Source organism: Ahaetulla prasina, chromosome 3, assembly GCF_028640845.1.
Source record: "Ahaetulla prasina isolate Xishuangbanna chromosome 3, ASM2864084v1, whole genome shotgun sequence".
NCBI lineage: Eukaryota > Metazoa > Chordata > Lepidosauria > Squamata > Colubridae > Ahaetulla > Ahaetulla prasina.
This window is the reverse complement of record NC_080541.1, coordinates 29,865,128-29,887,737: the sequence shown is the minus strand read 5'-3', so window position 1 is coordinate 29,887,737 and position 22,610 is coordinate 29,865,128. Positions and strand designations below refer to the sequence as shown.

Here is a 22,610-nt window from a genome sequence, read left to right as displayed (position 1 = left end):
TCTTTAAAAGCCTGATTCTAGGTAGGCTTCCCTTCTGACACTTAACCCTTCTTTGCTGATCTTACAATCAAACATGCCTGCCTGTTTGGAGCTTAAAGTGAAACTATTGTTTTGATCTTTTCTGTCAGGCCTTCATGTACAATCAAATGAAAGGAACATTAATTAACTGTTGATTTGGATTTGCAAAGAGATCAGTTGAAAGTGTTAAACTTTTGCAATAGAGAACTGTTCTATGTATTTTATTTATATCTATGTTATCTATATCAATATTGGTATTTGTTCTTCATCGGAAAACCTTTACTTTAGCAAGGTTTGATGTCTTACTTATAAAAATGCTCAAAGGAAGACACAGCTCTCCTAGCGTATTGCTGCACTGTTCTTTTTATTATATCTAGAACGCCTAATAGTATCTCTTTAGTAGGTCTTAAGGTGACGTATAAGTGGTCCTCGACTTGTGACCACAATTGGAACCAGAATTTCAGTTTCTAAGCAAAATAGTTCTTAAGTGAGTCATGCCTGGTTGTTGTTGTTGTTGTTTTGCTATGGTTAAGCAAATCACTGCACTTGTTAAGCAAGTCATTAAGGAAATCCAACTTCCGTATTGGCTTTGTTTGTTGGAAGCCAGCTGGAAGGTTGCAAATGGCAATAATATGACCCCGGGACCCTGCAACCATTCTAAATTAATGTCAATTGCCAAGCACTCAAATTTAGATCATGTGACTGTGGGGATATTACAGCAATTTTGAGTGAGAGGACCAATAAGTCACTATTTTCAGTGCCATTCAAATGGTCACTAAAGGAATGGTTGTAAGTCAAGGATTACTTGTAATATAATTTTTATCACAGGATCAGTTCATTAATATCTTCATGAAAATAGCTACATTTGGTTCTGTTGAAATTTGCATCAGCAGGCAAGAATTTGACTCTAGAGCCTCTTCTATATTATTTTATTTTATCGTGGATTTTTTTTAAATGAACGTGTATCACTTCTGTGTATATTCGATTCTCACTGTTTTTCCCTATGACAGTAAATAAATAAGCAATAACATTTTAGCTCATTTTTCAGTTGCTTTAAAAAAACCTAAATAAACTTTATTGAATCAGATATTCTCCGCCCCCGCCCGCATTGGGTTTCTCTAGATGATGCTTTACTGGAAAAAAAATACAAGTTATGAAAAATTCAAATCAATTCTATACTAAAGGATAGCTTTTGAAACACATTTTGCAATTTTATGACCTCTCTGTAATACAACTATCTAGTGTTCTTTTGCTCTCTTTAATACTAAATTTAAATGTTTTCTGTTCAGTTGAAGCTAAGTTCATGAGTTAAAATAAATGTATGACAGTATTTAATTGTTTTCTCAGTCAATATGTTATCCTTATTGAGAGAAAACTTTACAGACTGTAAGGATCTTTTAATAACACACTGTAAAAATCTTGCTATATTATAGAACCAGTTTGCAGCCATTGCCTAAAATTAATTTCTGCTACAGTAATTTTTAATAATTGTTTTCATATTTTTCATATTTTTCATTTGGTTTCTTGGATGTCCTTGAATCTGATGTGTTGGATCTTTTTTGCACAAAAGTACAGATTATGCCATATGTGCATATGTCAAATACTTTGTTCAATATCAAATACGTTTGTTCTCATTTAAAATTGTTTAATTCTTGCTACAGTTATACCTGACAGTTAAACTAATACACAGTAAATGAGAAATGTTATTCAGGATTTTAAAAATCCTTTGTTCATATTAAGTGATCCTGTTGAAATGAACCACCATAAATAACTGCTGACAGATAATGGAATATATGATTTTTTAAAAAAATATTAATCTGTTTAATATTTCAAGAGAACTGCACCTTTTCTTTTGAATTTTGAATTTTCCCAAAATAGTAATGCGATTTAATGCAAAATTAATAGATTTTATTCCACTGCATTATTAAACTGTCTAAATAATTTTCTTCACATGACCGTTTTAAGGAAGTATACTTCTTTATACCCACTTAATATTAGCAAGAAGAAAACTTTAAAAAGTTATTAAAATTAGCTTATGTTGGATAGCTCCAAATCCAATGTGCTGCGGCATAATGCATAACCACAGATTAAAGTCAATTGAGCTGCTTTTTGACTAACATTACAGGAATTGGGAACCTAGACTACCATATCAAAGATCCAGATCAACAGAACAGCGTCCAGTGCTAGAGCGGCCCAGCCCCCGCTCCCGATCCACTGAGCGTCCTGAGTCAAACCTCATGAGATCGATGCCTTCATTAATGACTGGAAGATCTGCCCCTCCCTCACCTGCATTATCGAGGTGAAACAGACGGATTAATCCTGCCCCACCAGCTCACTTTTTTATTTTTCAAAAACTTCAATAGTATTTCCTTTCATCATTGGCTGATCACCAGTAGTTGTAGATACTAACCCTGCCAACTTCAACACACTATTTATATTCCATCGGGATATAATGGTGTGGCTGCCATTGTAATTTGTTTACTAACAATAATTAATAACAATTACTTACATTTGTTTGTGATTTCTCATTTATTAGGAATCCTGCGTGATTTCTTATTCTCAAACACTTCATAATTTCTCATGTATTTCTCTTACAGAAGAAGTAATTAAATGTGATCATCAGGCATCGCTTGTGGATTTATATTCCATTCCTTCAGATAAATTTTAAAATGTTTGGGGACCCTGATAAACACTTTTGTGTTTGTTTGTTTTTCATTAAACTGCCTTGCAGCTAGTCAACCAATTGCAAGTTAAGGTTACTTTTCAGTTTTGGTATTAAAGAAGTGAAACAATGGATATGTTGGCAGATCAAGCTTTCCATTCAGAAAATTTGCATACAGATTCAGAAGAAAATATGAGGTAATCTTTGTAAATTTGTTTGAGGATAATTCAAGACTCATAAACTTTTTCATTTGCAAACTCTTCTGATTAAAATATGAAACAGTAGTATTCTAAGCTATTCTTACTATTTGAAGTATTTGCAGAAATTGGAATGCCTTCATTCAGGGAACTATCTGCCATTTGGTAATTTGCTGCAGGGTTGCCACATTCTTGTTCAGATTTGCAACTGAATAGAGTCAGTTGGTCTAATGGTTGAAGGCACCAGGTTAGAAACTGGAAGTCTGTGAATTCTAGTACTACCTTAGGCATACAAGTTGGCTAGGTAATTTTGGGCCACTCACTCTCTCTCTCAGTCCATCTTACTTCATAGGCTTGTGGGGGAGAATAAAAGAGAAGAGAGCATTAGGTATGTTCACCACCTTGAATTGTTTTGTAAAAATAATAAAAGCAGGAAAAAATAAATAAATTCTAATTAAATATATTCCTTCCACCCATGTAAAGGAAATATTCTCCCCATGTAAAGGAAATGTTCAAAAGCATACCCCTATGCTTGTTGCAGAGGTATCTCTCCTTCCTTATACACCTTTGATATTGGTATGTCGAGCTATACAATTCAACTCATGCAGTTTAGTGTGCTTAAACTATTTTATGAATACAGAGATTCAGAATACAGACACTCCAAATCTTTTACCAATAAAACCCTCAATTGTTTTATTGGTAGGAACTTAGGAAGGTAATCCTAAATCAGATTGAAATCTGTCTTTAAAAGCCTGATTCTAGGTAGGCTTCCCTTCTGACACTTAACCCTTCTTTGCTGATCTTACAATCAAACATGCCTGCCTGTTTGGAGCTTAAAGTGAAACTATTGTTTTGATCTTTTCTGTCAGGCCTTCATGTACAATCAAATGAAAGGAACATTAATTAACTGTTGATTTGGATTTGCAAAGAGATCAGTTGAAAGTGTTAAACTTTTGCAATAGAGAACTGTTCTATGTATTTTATTTATATCTATGTTATCTATATCAATATTGGTATTTGTTCTTCATCGGAAAACCTTTACTTTAGCAAGGTTTGATGTCTTACTTATAAAATGCTCAAAGGAAGACACAGCTCTCTAGCGTATTGCTGCACTGTTCTTTTTATTATATCTAGAACGCCTAATAGTATCTCTTTAGTAGGTCTTAAGGTGACGTATAAGTGGTCCTCGACTTGTGACCACAATTGGAACCAGAATTTCAGTTTCTAAGCAAAATAGTTCTTAAGTGAGTCATGCCTGGTTGTTGTTGTTGTTGTTTTGCTATGGTTAAGCAAATCACTGCACTTGTTAAGCAAGTCATTAAGGAAATCCAACTCCGTATTGGCTTTGTTTGTTGGAAGCCAGCTGGAAGGTTGCAAATGGCAATAATATGACCCCGGGACCCTGCAACCATTCTAAATTAATGTCAATTGCCAAGCACTCAAATTTAGATCATGTGACTGTGGGGATATTACAGCAATTTTGAGTGAGAGGACCAATAAGTCACTATTTTCAGTGCCATTCAAATGGTCACTAAAGGAATGGTTGTAAGTCAAGGATTACTTGTAATATAATTTTTATCACAGGATCAGTTCATTAATATCTTCATGAAAATAGCTACATTTGGTTCTGTTGAAATTTGCATCAGCAGGCAAGAATTTGACTCTAGAGCCTCTTCTATATTATTTTATTTTATCGTGGGTTTTTTTTAAATGAACGTGTATCACTTCTGTGTATATTCGATTCTCACTGTTTTTCCCTATGACAGTAAATAAATAAGCAATAACATTTTAGCTCATTTTTCAGTTGCTTTAAAAAAACCTAAATAAACTTTATTGAATCAGATATTCTCTGCCCCCGCCCGCATTGGGTTTCTCTAGATGATGCTTTACTGGAAAAAAAATACAAGTTATGAAAAATTCAAATCAATTCTATACTAAAGGATAGCTTTTGAAACACATTTTGCAATTTTATGACCTCTCTGTAATACAACTATCTAGTGTTCTTTTGCTCTCTTTAATACTAAATTTAAATGTTTTCTGTTCAGTTGAAGCTAAGTTCATGAGTTAAAATAAATGTATGACAGTATTTAATTGTTTTCTCAGTCAATATGTTATCCTTATTGAGAGAAAACTTTACAGACTGTAAGGATCTTTTAATAACACACTGTAAAAATCTTGCTATATTATAGAACCAGTTTGCAGCCATTGCCTAAAATTAATTTCTGCTACAGTAATTTTTAATAATTGTTTTCATATTTTTCATATTTTTCATTTGGTTTCTTGGATGTCCTTGAATCTGATGTGTTGGATCTTTTTTGCACAAAAGTACAGCTTATGCCATATGTGCATATGTCAAATACTTTGTTCAATATCAAATACGTTTGTTCTCATTTAAAATTGTTTAATTCTTGCTACAGTTATACCTGACAGTTAAACTAATACACAGTAAATGAGAAATGTTATTCAGGATTTTAAAAATCCTTTGTTCATATTAAGTGATCCTGTTGAAATGAACCACCATAAATAACTGCTGACAGATAATGGAATATATGATTTTTTAAAAAAATATTAATCTGTTTAATATTTCAAGAGAACTGCACCTTTTCTTTTGAATTTTGAATTTTCCCAAAATAGTAATGCGATTTAATGCAAAATTAATAGATTTTATTCCACTGCATTATTAAACTGTCTAAATAATTTTCTTCACATGACCGTTTTAAGGAAGTATACTTCTTTATACCCACTTAATATTAGCAAGAAGAAAACTTTAAAAAGTTATTAAAATTAGCTTATGTTGGATAGCTCCAAATCCAATGTGCTGCGGCATAATGCATAACCACAGATTAAAGTCAATTGAGCTGCTTTTTGACTAACATTACAGGAATTGGGAACCTAGACTACCATATCAAAGATCCAGATCAACAGAACAGCGTCCAGTGCTAGAGCGGCCCAGCCCCCGCTCCCGATCCACTGAGCGTCCTGAGTCAAACCTCATGAGATCGATGCCTTCATTAATGACTGGAAGATCTGCCCCTCCCTCACCTGCATTATCGAGGTGAAACAGACGGATTAATCCTGCCCCACCAGCTCACTTTTTTATTTTTCAAAAACTTCAATAGTATTTCCTTTCATCATTGGCTGATCACCAGTAGTTGTAGATACTAACCCTGCCAACTTCAACACACTATTTATATTCCATCGGGATATAATGGTGTGGCTGCCATTGTAATTTGTTTACTAACAATAATTAATAACAATTACTTACATTTGTTTGTGATTTCTCATTTATTAGGAATCCTGCGTGATTTCTTATTCTCAAACACTTCATAATTTCTCATGTATTTCTCTTACAGAAGAAGTAATTAAATGTGATCATCAGGCATCGCTTGTGGAATAATAATCATAACATCAAATGATACTTTAAAATAGTTTCTTAAATTTGCACTAATTCGATATATTAATCACTCTTTTCTCTTATTTGCTGTGTGCATGTTTTGCATTTGTCTTGTTTTTGTAATGTATTTTATTCATGATTACACAGTGTTGATTTATTTAGTTTGTTTATATAAATAATGGAATGAAGTTGGAGAAGACATTTGTTAATCTAATTTTGGCCAAATCAGATTATTGTATGGCTTCTTTGCTTTTCTATAGTGAATTATAAGAATCAGTAACAATGATGTTATTATTTCATTTCACTCATTGAAATATACTCTTGTGTTATTGCCTGTCATCAAATTCATGGCTGTGTAAATCATCATCTCAGTATTACCGTATATACTCGAATATAAGCCGATCCGAGTATAAGCCGAGGTCCCCAATTTTACCCCAAAAACTGGGGTAAACTGGGGACTCGAGTATAAGCCGAGGGTGGGAAATGAGGCACCTACCGGTTGGGGAAACCCTCCCTCCCTCAGCTGAGAAGGCTGGCGGCCCCCCCGCCCCGCCCTCTCACTGCACCGGCAGGGCTTCCCCGCGCCGTCCGGTAAAATGTGAAAAAAAGAAAAGAAAAAAAAACTCGAGTATAAGCCGTATATACTCGAGTATAAGCCGAGGGGCTTTAAAAAAAACTGAGTATAAGCCGATCCGAGTATAAGTCAGAGACCCGAGTATAAGCCGAGGGGACGTTTTTCAGCACAAAAAACGTGCTGAAAAACTCGGCTTATACTCGAGTATATACGGTAGTTAGAATTTGAAATGTTTGTTAGTTGAGCATGGAAATAGTCATATTTATACATATACTTCTTTTTTTTAACTTTCTTTCAGTATGTCTCAGTATGCATATACCTCTACATATATTTCTTTATATGGTTAACATATGCAGTTACAAAACATATTCGGTGTCATCTTTTCAGTATTGTTCCCCTTAGTTTCTAGATAAACTTATTGGTAACTACGCTTTTCAAAATCTTTAAGGTTGAATTGTCATCATTTCAATTAAAGTACAACATGCACGAAAGCCATTAATCATTCCTTTGTTCTCAAACTACATAAGAATAAATATATGTTGCAATTGATGGTTTCTGTTGATGTGTCCTGTAGGTCACATGCTCATTCGGGATCAGTCCAAACAAGCCCATCAAGTACTCCGGTGGCAGGACGCAGGGGTAGACAGTTGCCACAACTCCCACCAAAAGGGACTCTGGAGAGAAGTAAGTGAACATTTTAAATTAAAATAAATTATAGGAAGTTTTAAAAAAAGAAAATAGTTTTATATTTTAAAAACATTTGAATTTTAATTTGTCTTATTTCCAGAGCTCTGAAAATATAGGTTAGAATTTTATCTTTAAAATGGCATTACTACTGTCTTTTAGAGGGTTGCAAATGTTTATTAATTTTATTCAATTCATAGGAATTTGAACTTTGCAGGATTGTTGTATTATAGGGGCCATATAAATATTCTAACAGTGAAAATAATGTATGAATAATGTATGTGTATATCACGGCTAAAATTTATGAAGCAGGTTTTGATACTTTACCTATAATGGACCACCTGTGTGAATCAGTTATAGATGGAAACATAAATTAAGATGCATATTCTGATATATTCTAAAATATATATTAATTGTTCAGAAGTTTGTGGAATAGAGTTTATATATGAATGTGAGAAAAATGATTGTTCAGTGCTACTATGAGCAGCCCAAGAATGTTATATCAAAATTTTATTGTTTTGCCTGGTTAAAAATGAATAAATAGCTCACATTATGGCACCATGGCCATAATACAGGTAGTTCTCAATTTACAGCCACAATTAAGCCCAAAATTTCCATTGCTAAGCCCCATAGTTGTTAAGTGAGTTTTCCCCCATTTGTCACAGTTGTTAAATGAGTCATTGTAGTTGTTAAGTTAGTAATATGGTTGTTTAATTAATCTGGTTTCCCCATTGACTTTGCTTATCAAAGGGTTGCAAAAGGTGATCACATGACTCCGAGACATTGCAACCATCATAAATACATGCCAGTTGCCAAGTGTCCAATTTTGATCACATGGCCATGGGGTTGCTGCGATGGTTGTATGTGTGAAAAATGGTCATAAGTCACTATTCAGTGCCGTTGTGACTTCGAACAATCACTAGATGATTGGTTGTAAGTCGAGGGCTCCTGGAATACCCAGAATTCCTTAAAAGATGTAGATTATTAGAATCCCTTTCAATCAGGATTCAGGCTTATTTATTGTTTCAATTTATATGGGCATCCATCTCAACCCTATTACTCTAGATGGCTAACATGGAATAAAAACAAAATAAGAACATCATAGCACAACATGAAAGAATAAATATAGAGTAAGAGCCAAACTAAAAATCAGCACTGTATGCAACATACAGTCTCAATCACACACCATAGGCACCAAGCTCGGCAATAAAACCTGGTTTTAAGAGCCTTTTGGAAAGCCAACAGGGTCAGGGCAAGTATAGTCCCCAGAAGAAAGACTTTCCAGAGTTTGGGCACCATGATACAAAAGGCTCTCCTTCGGGGATCAATCAGATGACATTTTTTGATGGGATCTGGAGCACATATCTCTTCCTAGATGTTGCAGGACAAGTAGATACAATTTTGGTGAGATGATCCCACAAGCAATCCAACCTTGTGACATTTAGGGCTTCATAGGTCACAATCTGCAACTTGAATTGAACCCAGAAGCATACATAAAAGAGATGCTACAGGTGATAAATGAAAAGCATCCACAACTGCCTTTGCTGCTGTGTTTTGCACCAGCCGAAGCTTCTAAATGCTCTATAAGGGCAGCCTCATCCATTGCAGTAGTCCAATTCGAAATCGATCACAACATGAGTGATTGTGAACAGAACCCATTCAAGGAACAATCATGTAGCTGTGCCAAAACTCTCCTAGCCATTGCTGACACCAGTTCTTTGAATAAGAGCTTCAAATCCACGAGTATTCCCAAATTACACATAGGTTCTGTCTGGGATAGTGCAGTCTCCACCCAGAACAAGAAGTGAAATGACTCCAGAATCCAGAGGTCCTAAAACCCAAACCCACTTGAGTTGAAACCTGTTGTTGCCCATCCAGACCCCCACAGCCTCCAGATAAAGACAGGATGTTCACAACATCATCATTGGCTGGCCCAGAGTGGAGATATCCTCACCCAAACCCTCAGATGATATCAGCCAGTAGCTTAAATGTTAAAAATGTTAAATAGGAGAGGAGAGAGTATCAATCCTTGTAGCATCTCACTAAACAGAGTCAGACTCATTATAAGTGCTTAGATATCACTTCCAGTCTGCAGTTATAGGAGAAGTCAGTTTGGGGGTTCCTCACCTTTAAATACCATAAGGTTTGATCCTTCCTCACCCATTATATGTCATGTGCAAGAAATTACTGGTAAAATCATATATCTTTTTGAGGATTAGAATCATTTGAATGCTATTGATTCCAGCTGCTATGCTGGGGATGCTGGGGAAGTCTTGTCTTGAAAGCAGTAAATATCTGCATAGTCGAAAATGGACCTAAGCAAAATGGAGTTACTGTTGATTCATTGGTAATTTTTGTTCCTCAAAGGGAAAGCACTACCCTTGAGGAAGCAGGTCTGTCCTTGGTGGCCTGCTTATAAATTCATACTCCTGGTTGGGCAAGGCAGAGGCTATGGCCAGGAGGTTATTTACTCAGTTTTAGCTGGTTGTGCCATTTGCAGCCCTAACCACAGCATGAAGCTCTTAAAACAGTAAATCATTTTCATTAATAAACATTTGGATTACACCCACTCCATGTTTAGCAACTGAGTTTCATTTGAATGACTAGGTCATAAAGTAAGAGCAAGGCCAGACTGAGAGAGAAACAGAGACAGAGATATTGCAAAAATTGCTGTTTACTGTCATTTCATTGAAATAAAATTATCCTGTACAGCTATGCACTCATTACACTTACTCTAGCATGCAACGTTAACAAGTATACAAAATTTGGTTGTAAATGTATTGGTTATAAAATTATTATTTTTATTACCATTGTATATGCAAACATTCACTAACCAAGGTAATCACTAAATAGGAGTGGGCATACTGCAAATGTGAACTATTTGAAACTGAAAACTACTTGGAAACTACAATTTGCACAAAATACAGTTGTCTGTTTAGAGACAGGCATTACACACCAGCTATATTTCACACCTCTTTCACAGTTTCTAGATGCATGCAGAATTCTGGCTTTGGTCTATAAGTCGCTATTTAGCTTGCTGCTTAGAAATTTGCAAGACTGGCTTCTTCAACCAGAATTTGCCTTTTAGCATGCTCACTTCAGGCCAAGTGCTTGGTTATAACCCATTTGAAAGGAGCTGAGGCTAGAAGAGATTCTTCTGTTAAAAGTTTGTAGAGATTCTCAGTCATTCAGGTCTGATTGCAGAAAATATGACTTCAGTAACAGAGTTGTTAATGCTTGGAATACACTACCTGACTCAGTGGTCTCCTCTCCAACTCCTAAAAGCTTTAACCAAAAACTGTCTACTATTGACCTTACCCCATTCCTAAGAGGACTATAAGGGGCGTGCAAAAGTGCCTACCATTCCTGTCCTATTGTTTCCTTTCAATATATGTTCCTGTATATAATGTTGTGACAAATAAATAAAAATAAAATGAATGTTGTCCCAAAGGTGCTTTTTCAGGAGGCAACTGGGCTATCTTGTTTTTTCTTTTGAAGACATTTTGCTTCTCATCCAAGAAGTTTTTTCAGCTTGAAGAAGCTTCTTGGATGAGAAGCAAAACGTCTTCCAAAGAAAAATAATGTCCTTTGGGACATTCTCCTGTTGTAGCCTCTTTCTCATGGATCAGGTTACTCTTGGAAATGAGACTTCCTTCATCTGTTACAGCATGCTAGATGTAAATAAAGGTAGAGCATTTCGAGAGTTGTCCAATAATTAATACATGATACCATGATTACTAATTTTATTACTTTTCTTTTTAATAATGACTATTCTATAAGAATTATTTTTATTACTTCATTTTAAAATGGTTTGAGGTTATTATGGAAGACTGAATGGCGTTTGTTGATATTTTTGATGAGTGCTGTAATGATTGATTTACAATTATAAATATGTTGATTTCTGGCAAATATGGTAATTTACTAAAGGAATAAATAAAGTATATATTGCATCCACATACTTGCTACGACACAAAAGCTGATAACAAAGATTTCCCAACCCATTGGAGAGATATTTGGGGAAATTAAGAGGGTTGCTAGGAGCCATCCATCTGCTTCTAATATTTGTGTTTCTGCAACCTATTTTAATGAAGACATATTTCTTGTATTATAAATAATAAATACATAAAGTAATATTAGCAACTCTGTTAAAAATTACTACTGAAATTCAGTGATAACTTAATTAGCTAATTTATTTTTATATTTTGGATGTTAAAATTGAAGAATGCCATTGAAACTGTTAAAAACTGGATATTGTTTGTGATATACCAATGAATAGAAAAATCTAAACTATTAATTAACTGTTGATTTTATCTCTGGTTAAAACAGTTTTAATTTTCTCTCGTATTTGGAATAAAATGCTATAAATAGTGATGTATCAAACTGTTAGCACTCTGTGGTCATGGTTGGAAAAGTTCTTTGTTTTTGCAGTTAGGAACAGCCAGTGAAAACTTGAATTTTGTGATACATTTAACAAACTATTATAAAGATGCTGTCTTTAGTTTGGTGAGTTAGAATTTGTAGAGTCTAATCTGATGAAGCTCCACTGATTAATAGCCACTCTTTGAGGATATATATTCTCTTCTTGCAACATAATGTAATATGGATTGTGTAAATAAATACATGTATGTGTTGCCTTATTAAACTTCTAGTAAGAAATTACATCTCTGATGCACTCACAATCAGATTACATACAATAATGGAGAGCAGCACCAACATGCCTTCATGCCGTGCCATGTTTATATGTGTTATAGAAACACTGGAATGGATACTGTTGAAAACAGAATGTAGGTTAAATCGATTTTGATCGAAGATTAGATTGGTTGTTCGTGTGCGTGATGTTTTTCAGTATGATTTTATATTACTTTAGCTGCTATTTATATGCCGAAAGCATACTCCATATATTTACATATTAGTTGTTATGCTATTAGCTTTTTAGCTTTGTTCTGCTGTAGCATATATGTCCATTTCTGTCATGATATATGCACACAATCCTAAAAAATCAGGTCTTACTTATAATGAAAAAAATTATAGCATGTTCATGAATATTAGTAAAACTCACGTAAAGGCAACTGAGGTGAACATTGCGGAAAAGACACAATGCCATCATTTGTAAAAGACAACTTATACCTTTTTCTAAACCTCGATATGAAATCTAATTTTCTGCTATCCGTTGGCACTAATTCAGGTGATTATGTACAAATAAGATTGTAATCAAAGCAATGGTGTACCTAGCATTTTTTAATATCCAGAGCAGATCATTTTTTTTTAACAACTCCGTTCCTCAATTGCTGTTGTGCTGCCACATACTGCAGTTCCTCATTGCTTGCTCCCAGAATCAACCGTTCTTGCTGCTCTTGATATTCCACTGAATCAAAGAGCGTCCACTGAGAAGCAGGAACAAATATACTAGCATATACTGTGCTTGAAAGCCAATATTTGTGCAAACTTCCTCTCTTTGTAAAAGAGGCATCTTTGTGAAACCAGTTATGTAGGGATGAAGTTAAGTCAATGAGTGGAATATTGAAGATGAATAATAATTCATTTATCTGAGACTGGCATACAGGTGGACATTGTTTTTTTGGGGGGGGGCTTACATTCAGTGTACAGTTATGTGCAGTTAGACTTTAGCTCTGGAGCCTTGAAAACTGACTGAAAAACAAACCACACAAAAAAATCAGCCACTAAAAAAAATATCACTCACTCACTCACTCCCAATATAAAGAAAAAACAGAAATGAGGCTGTTAGATCTTGGGCACCCCAGAATCTTTGCACTCCTGTTCTTGGATAAAGAATACATAAATGTTGCCGATTGCTAGAAAAATGGATTGGACGCAGATGCAGTTTTTTTTGTCTGCGTGCAAAACGGCTGGTACTTCAGAATCACATGCCGTAACCTGCAAATACAGTATAGTGAAACTATTTACCATGATAATACAAATAGGTTATATTTAGCAACAGTGAATAATGAGATGGTGAATAACCAGGTCTCTTTTCTATTGGGATTCTGAATAAATGAATTCTTCTTGGAGATGTGAAGATGCACTCCAACATTTTTTTGCAAAGATAGTAACTATTATATCTGCAGTTTTCATAAAGCTTTATTACTTTTTTATTTAAGACATTTTTATTAGCTATTCATATATACAAGATAGGTATCAATAATTTTTGATTTGCTCTTTTTAGATTCAGTGTATTTATAGGAAAATAATAGGAATCTGTTGAATTATAATCAGTTATATTTTTCATAAAATATCTAAAACAAAAACCTTTGCAAAAATATCTAAATATTTTTTATTTCTACAAGGAATTTGTTAAACTGAAAGATCTTCCTCTGGCCAACCTAATTTTTTCCTGATGTTTCTTTATTGCTTAGTGCAGTGTTTCTCAACCTTTTCTTCACCATGGACCCCCTTTTAATACCTTTCGTGGCCACAGACCACCAGGATTTAAGATTTAAAACATAACTGTCAAGGCTCCAACTAATGAACCCAAGCAAATCAGAATTCTGATACTAGAATCCTCTTCAAATATCTTTATTGAGTACATCATATTGGCACAGCTCTAAAGGAAACCCAACTCTAAATCTTTCCCATGGTTTCAGTATAATTAAAATAGGAAATAACCCCATCCCCAAATGTCACAGGCCACGTTGGCCAATTTGTTTAATTGGCAGGCTCTTCAGGCACTCACTCCTTCCCTGACCTTACCTGTTTCTAGTAGACATAACCTTGATTCTCATGAGAAAATTCTCTGTTATGCCTAATAAGGCATTACAACCTCCTTCTCCGGCTCCCCTCTCTGTGTGGCAACTGAAGAACAGAAAAATGGTTGCTGCCATGTTCAGTTTGAAGTTGATAATAACATTTCTTCAAGCCTTTGCAAACCCCAGTGATGACATTGTGCTCCCGGGGTGGGTGGGTGGGGGTGGTTTGTGGACCACAGGTTAAGAACCACTGCTTTAGTGCTTACTATATGGGTTTACCTAAGTAGAGCTATTACTAAAGGAAGCCATTCTCAAAGTTTCTTCTTTTCTCAAAATTTAGTCATAAATTTGCTAATGCCCAGTACTTTTCCAGCACACTATTTATCAATCATGGAAAGTTAGAAAATATACCAACTGAAGGATTAAGAAGTATGCTAAATGCAAAAGATCTTTCTATCTAAATTTAAGTTTAGCTTTATAGTGAATGTAAGGTAAAAAGCGTGGCCTTTTAAAGCTGCTCACCATAATTACTTTGTTAAATCTTTAAATATCTAGCATAACTATATGTTACTTGTAAAAGGGTTAGTTCTATTGCTATATTACTATTAGAATTAGAATTCTAAACCTGGAGCACATTGCTCTAAAGATACCTATAATTGGCAATCACTCATTGGTACTGTACTTTTCTATTTTTGATGTATTGTTTAGTACTGAAGTATAGCATGCCATGTAATTCAATATATTGCATTTTAAGAAAGAAAGAATATAATAACCTCAGAAACACATGAAATCCTAACAGAGAGCCAGAATGGTTTAGCAATTCAGGTGTTGGATTGGTCCTGGAGAGAACCAATATCAAAGTCACTAAGTGGCTTTGGGCTAGTTACTCTTATTGGTTCACTCTACAGGGCTTATTTATTTGAAAAACAGGAAAGAATACTATGCATATCAATCTGAGCTCCTCTAGAAAAAACAGATATAATCCTAATAAATAAAAAAGTATAACCTGAGTTATATTTGCTAATTTTTTAGAAATCAGTTTAATAGATATGCTGATGTTTTTCATTCCTAATATCTGAGACAAGTGTTTGGATGGTACCATAATAATATCAATATTGCCACTTGCTGAATGCAGTGCACTGTTGAAGTATTATGCATATGAACTTTGCAAAGTAACATTAAAGGAGCATTGATGGTGCAGTGGTTAAATTGCAGTATTGCAGGTGAACTCTGCCCAGAGCCTGGAATTCGATCCTGACAGGCCTCAAGGTTGACTGAGCCTTCCATCCTTCTGAGGTCGGTAAAATGAGGACCTTAGATTGTTGGGGACAATATGCAAATAATGCTTACATTGTAAATTTCCCATAGAATGCTATAAAGCACTGGGAGCGATATATAGCCTAAATTCTAATGCTCTGCTATTACTAAGAAAATACAAGAAAATTCTTTTTTTCCCATATAATAGATCTCTTTGGTATTATCAAACTTTTATTATAAGTTCAGTCTTTTGTTTTTTATTGATTCTATTATTTGTGAGCACAAAAAGGGTTCATAGGGAGGCCCTAAGTAAGTATGTAACCTATGTTCAATTTTGCAGTCACGTTGCCTTCTAAGCACCTCATTTTAATGTCAAACTTGTAAAGAAATGCTGCTAATAATACTGTTTTCATATTCATAGATTTTATTAATGTTCTAGTATTCTGAATTCTGAAGCAAAGCATGTATTTGTTAATTGCTTCTTCTTGACATTTCAGAAAGTCTATGTTGAATGGTACTAGTTTTGCAGAATTGGAAATGTATGCTACTGCTGAAACACTTTATAGCAAAATGTCACAATGTGTGGTTGCTAAAAAAAAAAGAAAATTCTGTGTTGCAAATCAACTGGAAAGAAAATAATAAAACTGCTAGTTTTGTATAAATGGTTAATGAATATTTGGAACACTATGACGATTTCAGATTTCTGCATGTCAAAAATGATAGCTAGAAAGATGCAAAAAAGGTAAATAAAATGGTCTGACGCAACTCAGTGAGAAAGATCATAAAAACAATGTGAATAAAAGAGAATGTGACAGAAGTATCTAAAATTATAGATTGCACACAGAAAGGTTCCTTCAAAATATTAGAATTCAAAATAATCAGTGAAGCAAACACCCTTTTTATGTATTAGTGTGTATTTGTGTGTCTTGTTTTAAGAACCTTAATATTCATTAAGGTATTAATTCAGGTACTGAATTTAAGTACCTGGAATATGTAGAAGTACCTTAACCAGGGTTTGATAATTATAAGTATGAAAGAGAAGTATGTATTACTGTATAATAAATGGATTATTGATGATTATTTACTATATTATAAATATATATAAATCATTATATAATAAATTATGCAAAAATAGTCTCATGGAAGCTGATAGATTATTGTATGGTTGTTTAAATGGTTTCATTAATTTGTAATATTATTACCCAAAACATGGATAAGTTTTTTGTTTTGTTAAGTACATATTTTTATATTATTGAAAACAAAATGTTCTGCTCATTTTTAAAAATAAAAATAAAAAAAGTATTAGCATACTCATAAAATAACATTAAAATGTTGGAAGCATGATTCAATTCTCACCGGCTCAAGGTTGACTCAGCCTTCCATCTTCCCGAGGCTGGTAAAATGAGGGCCCAGATTGTTGGGGGCAATATGTTGACTCTATAACCGCTTAGAGGGGGCTGTAAAAGCACTCTGAAGCGGTATTTAAGTCCAAGTGCTATTGCTATTACTATATTGTAAAATAATTCTTAATTATTTAAATTATTACCTGGCAGTATATTAACCTTATATAATATGTGCCATCTTTTATATTTTACACCTATTTTAAAACATTTCTTCTGAATATTTGGGCACGGTTTAGGAAACAATTTAAATTAAACTTGTGCTATTTAAGCTGATTTAACTGCTAATGAAGTGTATGGATTGCCTACTTTCTATCTTAGCCTCCAATTTCTACTATTTTCTCTGTTCACTTTCTTCTGACAAATTTAAGCTTGTAATCTCTTCCAATAACAGATGTATCAGCACAGAGTAAAAGTATTAGAATCTATTAATTTGAAAGGCTGCTTTTCAAAAATAGTATTGTTTATATCATATGGGGTATTCATATAGAGTATGTGTACAATAATAAATTCCAAGCTAAATGTGCTTAAATCTTTGCAAATCCCATATAACCAATGAATAAAGAATAGAACATAAATTGATCCTGCCAGTAACTATGTACTATTCAATAATAAAGTGCATCAAATAATGACAGGTATCTTGTAGAAATTGCTTAATCCTTCTGACAAGTTCTGGTTTCTTTTGATTTACGCTAGAAGTTACATGGGAAGACCAGCAGAAAAAGGTGAATGATACAGTAACTGATGAGAAATCATTTCTGACAAAGAAACATCATACCCCGCCAGGTTTGTCAGGGTTTGGAAACCATCTGAAAGCATGATACTATAAAATTGTTGCATTTCATGCTTTTGTAATCAGTGTGTGTGTAATTTTTTTCTAAATTTGTGGTTCATTTGTTTATTTTTTAGTATGTAGATTTAGATTACTCATGTGGCAGTTTCTTTTTTAGAGTAGCAGAAATTTTGTGTTAGAATGCAGATCAAATAGAAAAAGTGCTTGGCATAAATTAGATATTGAGCTCATTCCTTTTGTCATAACATGTACGCCTGAAAATCAGAATTCAAATGTGTGGAAGTTTCCTGAATGATCAAAGCCATTTTGAAAGGATTGACTGGTACATTTTCACATTGGGAAAAGGGAATACAGTAAGGTTATTTGACAGAGATAGAAGAAGACAGTCAGAGTGGTGGAAGGGAAAATTAAATGCAAGGGGGAGGAATAATTAAGAGAAGATGAAAGAACTAAGTAGATTATGAGATTCATCTAGAAGATTTGTCCTTAACAAGAAAGGAAAATAACAAAGGAAAAAATAATAAATTAGAACTTTGAATCCTTAGAAAACTGCCATTGTTGTACTTGAAAGTTGAATTTTGAGCATCCTAAAAGCACATGTAAAGAAAGGTACTGATAGAAGCAGTAAGTTATATGTCTTATTTTTCCTGCTAAGGAAGTGAATCCTAAATTTCTTAATGAATTATGAAGAGAAAGTACTTTCTTTCTCTTCCTTCAGATTATATTTTATTGATGAAGAGGAAATTGTTCTTTCCAAAAAGTATTCTAATTGGGAAGCAGTATTTTCTCTCAATTCCTTGCTTACTTTTTCAGCTCTGGCACTTCTCTTTGTCCTCAGTATCTATAACATGCCTAAAACAACACATGGGAAGTTTTAGGTGGAGCTATTTATTATAGCACAATGGAGTTGCATTTCTTTAAAAGGAACACTAAATGATTTTTGTATTTCTTTATTCCAGATACGTTTTTCTATGCATTATTGATGTATTTTGATAGAAGGTTTAAAAAAGAAATACTACATTAAAATATTTTCCTCCTTTGTGGGATGATTATTTCTAGATTTACACTGGGCCATCTTCTAATGTAAAAATGGAGTTTGACTTTTTTATGGTTAATATCCTCTTGATAAATTTCAATGACTGAGGATGATTTTAAAGATTGGAGTTGATTCTTTCTCTATGTTTTCTTTATCTTCAGTTTGAATATCTACAAAGGGCTGATATATAGTATCTATAAGAATATATATAACATTCTGTTCATTTGTGACTTTGATATTCAGAAATGTTTCCATAGAAAGAGTTGTGGTTTCTTTCAGTATAATTTTTATGACTCGTTTTTAAATTTTTATATGTTATCTTCAGTTGCTTGCGGTCAGGTGACTTATAAACTAATTAAATAAATAAATGAGAAGCCAACTGATTTTTATGAATAGTATTTTACTAAAGCTTTACTAAGTTTACTAAGCTTTGGTAAGAATAAGTTATTGTCATAATTAAAATGTTGACTGTATATTTAAATGTTGTACATTTTAATAATACTGAATGAAAAAGACATTGCACTGTATTACTGGCAGTAATCCCACTGAACCCAGAGGGTTGTATTACAAAGGATGCTTTGTCCTAGTTTGACCTTCAAATAGCTCCCAATATTTTAAGACTTTTATAAATGCAAGATCACACTTTGAACATCATGTTTCTTTGGATGACATATTGGACATGCTTACTTTCATACTTACCTATTTTTATTTATTCAATTACTTATATTTTACCCAATATGCTCAGAGTCTCTAAAATGGATACAATCCATAAAGTTCTTAAGATGAAATAAAATAAAATCACTTTAATATTTTAATAGTTTAAACAGCAGAGATTACAGTATAATAGTAAATTAGCATTTTGGATTTAACAATCAATTGTAACACATAGCATCAATTCATATTTAGTGAAATGTGTAATTTAATCTAGTTTACTCTATCCCTAGATTGAAGGAAGATGTTATTTGTATTTTGCAGTATTATAGTGTTTCCTATAATCCAGATTCCTGGTGCCAGAATTTAGTTTCCTTTAACAGAAAATCTAGTCCACCAGTGAAAGTTCACTGTGCCTATTGAAGATTCAATTACTTCAGAAAGTGATAGTCTAGATAGGAAAGTTGTGAATTAGAATGGATTCAAAGCTTCAAAATTATGCTAAGAGGTTTGTAGACCCCTATAAAAGAAACTGAAAATGTTCCCAGAGAAACAATATTGCTTTTTAAGTATACAGGCTTGTAGGATAAATTTTAATGTAATGTATTTGACAATACTCTGCTTAAATTTGTTTCTGTTAATTACTTGATCTATAAATGAAATATAAAATACTTGAGTGAAGTACTACAATATTGTGAAAGAAGTATTCAGTTGGATGTCATGAGTTCATTATTAGTGTAAAACCAACTTAGGTCAAACCAAATAGTCACTTTTAATATACCTTATGTTGCAATCTCACACATTTATTTACAAATGTTCATTATAGTGGACCATCTAGAAAGAATTATTTTTATTTGTCTTACACCAAAACTTATTTAAAAATTTAGAGTAATTAATATAGCAGTATGTTAGGTTTCCTCTTTAACTTTATCTCAAAATGTTTAAGCTGAATATCCTTGAGCAAAACTAAATTTTCTAGAAAATGCTTCTTGTTATTTCTAGGCGTAGGAAAACAGAACATAGAATAGAAAGATAGATGAAACATTTTTTTAAAAAGATCACTAACTTATTTTTCTGATCCTTTTCTGATCCTTTCTTGTTCAAATGGATAAATTACTCCTTTTAGTATTTGCTGTCTTTTCTTTTTCCCGTTGACTGACTATGCACTACAGGTTTCTTTGTCAAACAATTGTGGCCCTTTCCCTCAGTGTCAGGTTTTACCTTCTGAGTACATCCACTCACGTCCATCTTCTTTGTGTCTCTGTCTGTCCATTGCACGATGTGGTAACAGAAGAAGTGGACTCATCACGGAGAAGAAACCCAGGTCTGTCTCTTCTACTGTTCTATTTTGTTTTTAATTTGTCTGGTGATCTTTGTCAATACATCTCTCATATTTCATCTTTCATATCTCTACACTTTCTTTCTTTCTTCCCTCCCTCCCTAATTTTGTCAATAGTGCATTAAAGCATATAAATTTTGGGGCGATTGGTGATCAATAGAAATAGTCACCAATCCCCTCGAAAATTTGTATGCTCTAATATATAACATAAAAATGTGTATGCTTCAGTATAACATCAAAACATTATACTTCATCCTACAAATTTATATTAAATTTCCCAGATTCAAAGAAAGCAGGAGGAGGAGTAAGGTGTGTTGAATATGTTCTCCACTTTGAATTATTTATAAAAATAATAAAGGTGGGATATAAATTAAATTAAATTTCCTACTGAAGATTTTAAGATGTGGCCTTGAATTTTAAATCAAATACTTGTACTCAAGATCAGTATACTTATCTTTGCCTTTTCAGATGTAACTAATGAATAGATGGATGTGAGATCAAAAGGAAATTACAGGGCTATAGAGTAAACTTGAGAATAAAATAAAGTCCAGAAGTTTATACCAACACTTTTCCATATTGTTGCCAATAAATTAACATCAGCTCAAGTGAGACCTTATCTTTTTAAGATGTATCTCAGATACTGTAAAAAGATTCAGAAAGGGATTAAGATTTACCTGATGCAACATCCATACTATTCAGGATTTATTTTATCTATGGTATCACCAATTTCATTGTAGATTTGCTCTGATAAATAGACTAGGAAATGTGGCCGGGAAGCCTAACATAATGGTTGTTACCCTGGGTTACCAATGATGAATTGATATGCAGTACATGGAAGTGAATCTGTTAACTGGGGCCTAGCAATATGGATCAGTCATGCCATGAAAACACTCCCAGAATGTTTCCCTGAAAACCATAAGTTCAGAGTTAAAAATTCCTAAGTTAGATTTTGTTTCACTTATTTCGCTTTATCTTAAAATATTAAGTCAGGTAAAATTAGAACATGTTGTACTGCAAACTTTTGACTAATTAAAGAGCACTTAAGTTAAAATGTTCTGCAATCACATTTGCATTATTACTATTCACTTGATAAGAAAGCCAACCCCCTGTCCAATATGGCTAGAAAAAGATATAGACAAATCTTTGTTTCAATTTCTACAATGCTTGTCCTTTTCAAATATTTCTGTTCTGTTTCATTCACATTTTCCGCATTAAAACTGCATGAAAATTCCTATGGAATTTATATGCAAATACATTGTGGAAACATTTTTCTTCAGTCTATGTCATGTACATATTTTCTCTAATGTATACATTTTATGTATAAATGTCAATGTTATATCCATATTTATTTTTTGTTTGATCCGAAAATTGCACTGCAATATTTTCAGAAGCTCAAAAGCCAAAGAACATTTGTGCTTTGGTTCTTATATTAGTTCAGATTACATCAATTCATAATTTATTCAAGGTAAAACTGGCTTTTTCTCCGGAATGTGAAAACAGAACGTTGTTTTCTTAACAATCAAAAAGACAAAGCAATAAAATTCATTAATAAGGTCACAATATTTCTTCTTGACATTACCATAGATTTCTATGGAATATTGTCAGAATATGATGGAAGATTGGGAAGTCCAAAACTATATTATAAAATAGGAAGAAATGGTTTTGAAGGAATTGAATTCACAATAGAACCCTGCATAATTCTTTATTTCTTAGTTCAGCAGAATTAAGCACACAGTGTATGGGCATAGCTCCTGCACATGGAACCATAGGTTGGGGTAAAGACTCCTTTGGAGTTGGGTGGCTTAAGTTTGCATGATTGACTTGATTGTTCATGATGAAACCTAGAATTACTAAAATTTGCAGAAGAAATGAAAGACTACGAAAGAAGAGCAGACTATTTT

At 33.4% G+C, this 22,610-nt stretch overlaps 1 protein-coding gene across 1 annotated transcript in view; it reads left to right on the top strand.

Annotated features, from left to right (window-relative positions):
- Positions 1-22,610, top strand: part of RIMS2 (regulating synaptic membrane exocytosis 2) — a 318,322-nt gene that overhangs the window by 202,996 nt on the left and 92,716 nt on the right. Inside the window, exons 22-23 of the mRNA XM_058175035.1 lie at positions 2,144-2,317; positions 7,420-7,529. Of these exons, the coding sequence (XP_058031018.1) occupies positions 2,144-2,317; positions 7,420-7,529 (284 nt within the window). The remainder of the gene's footprint in view (positions 1-2,143; positions 2,318-7,419; positions 7,530-22,610) is intronic.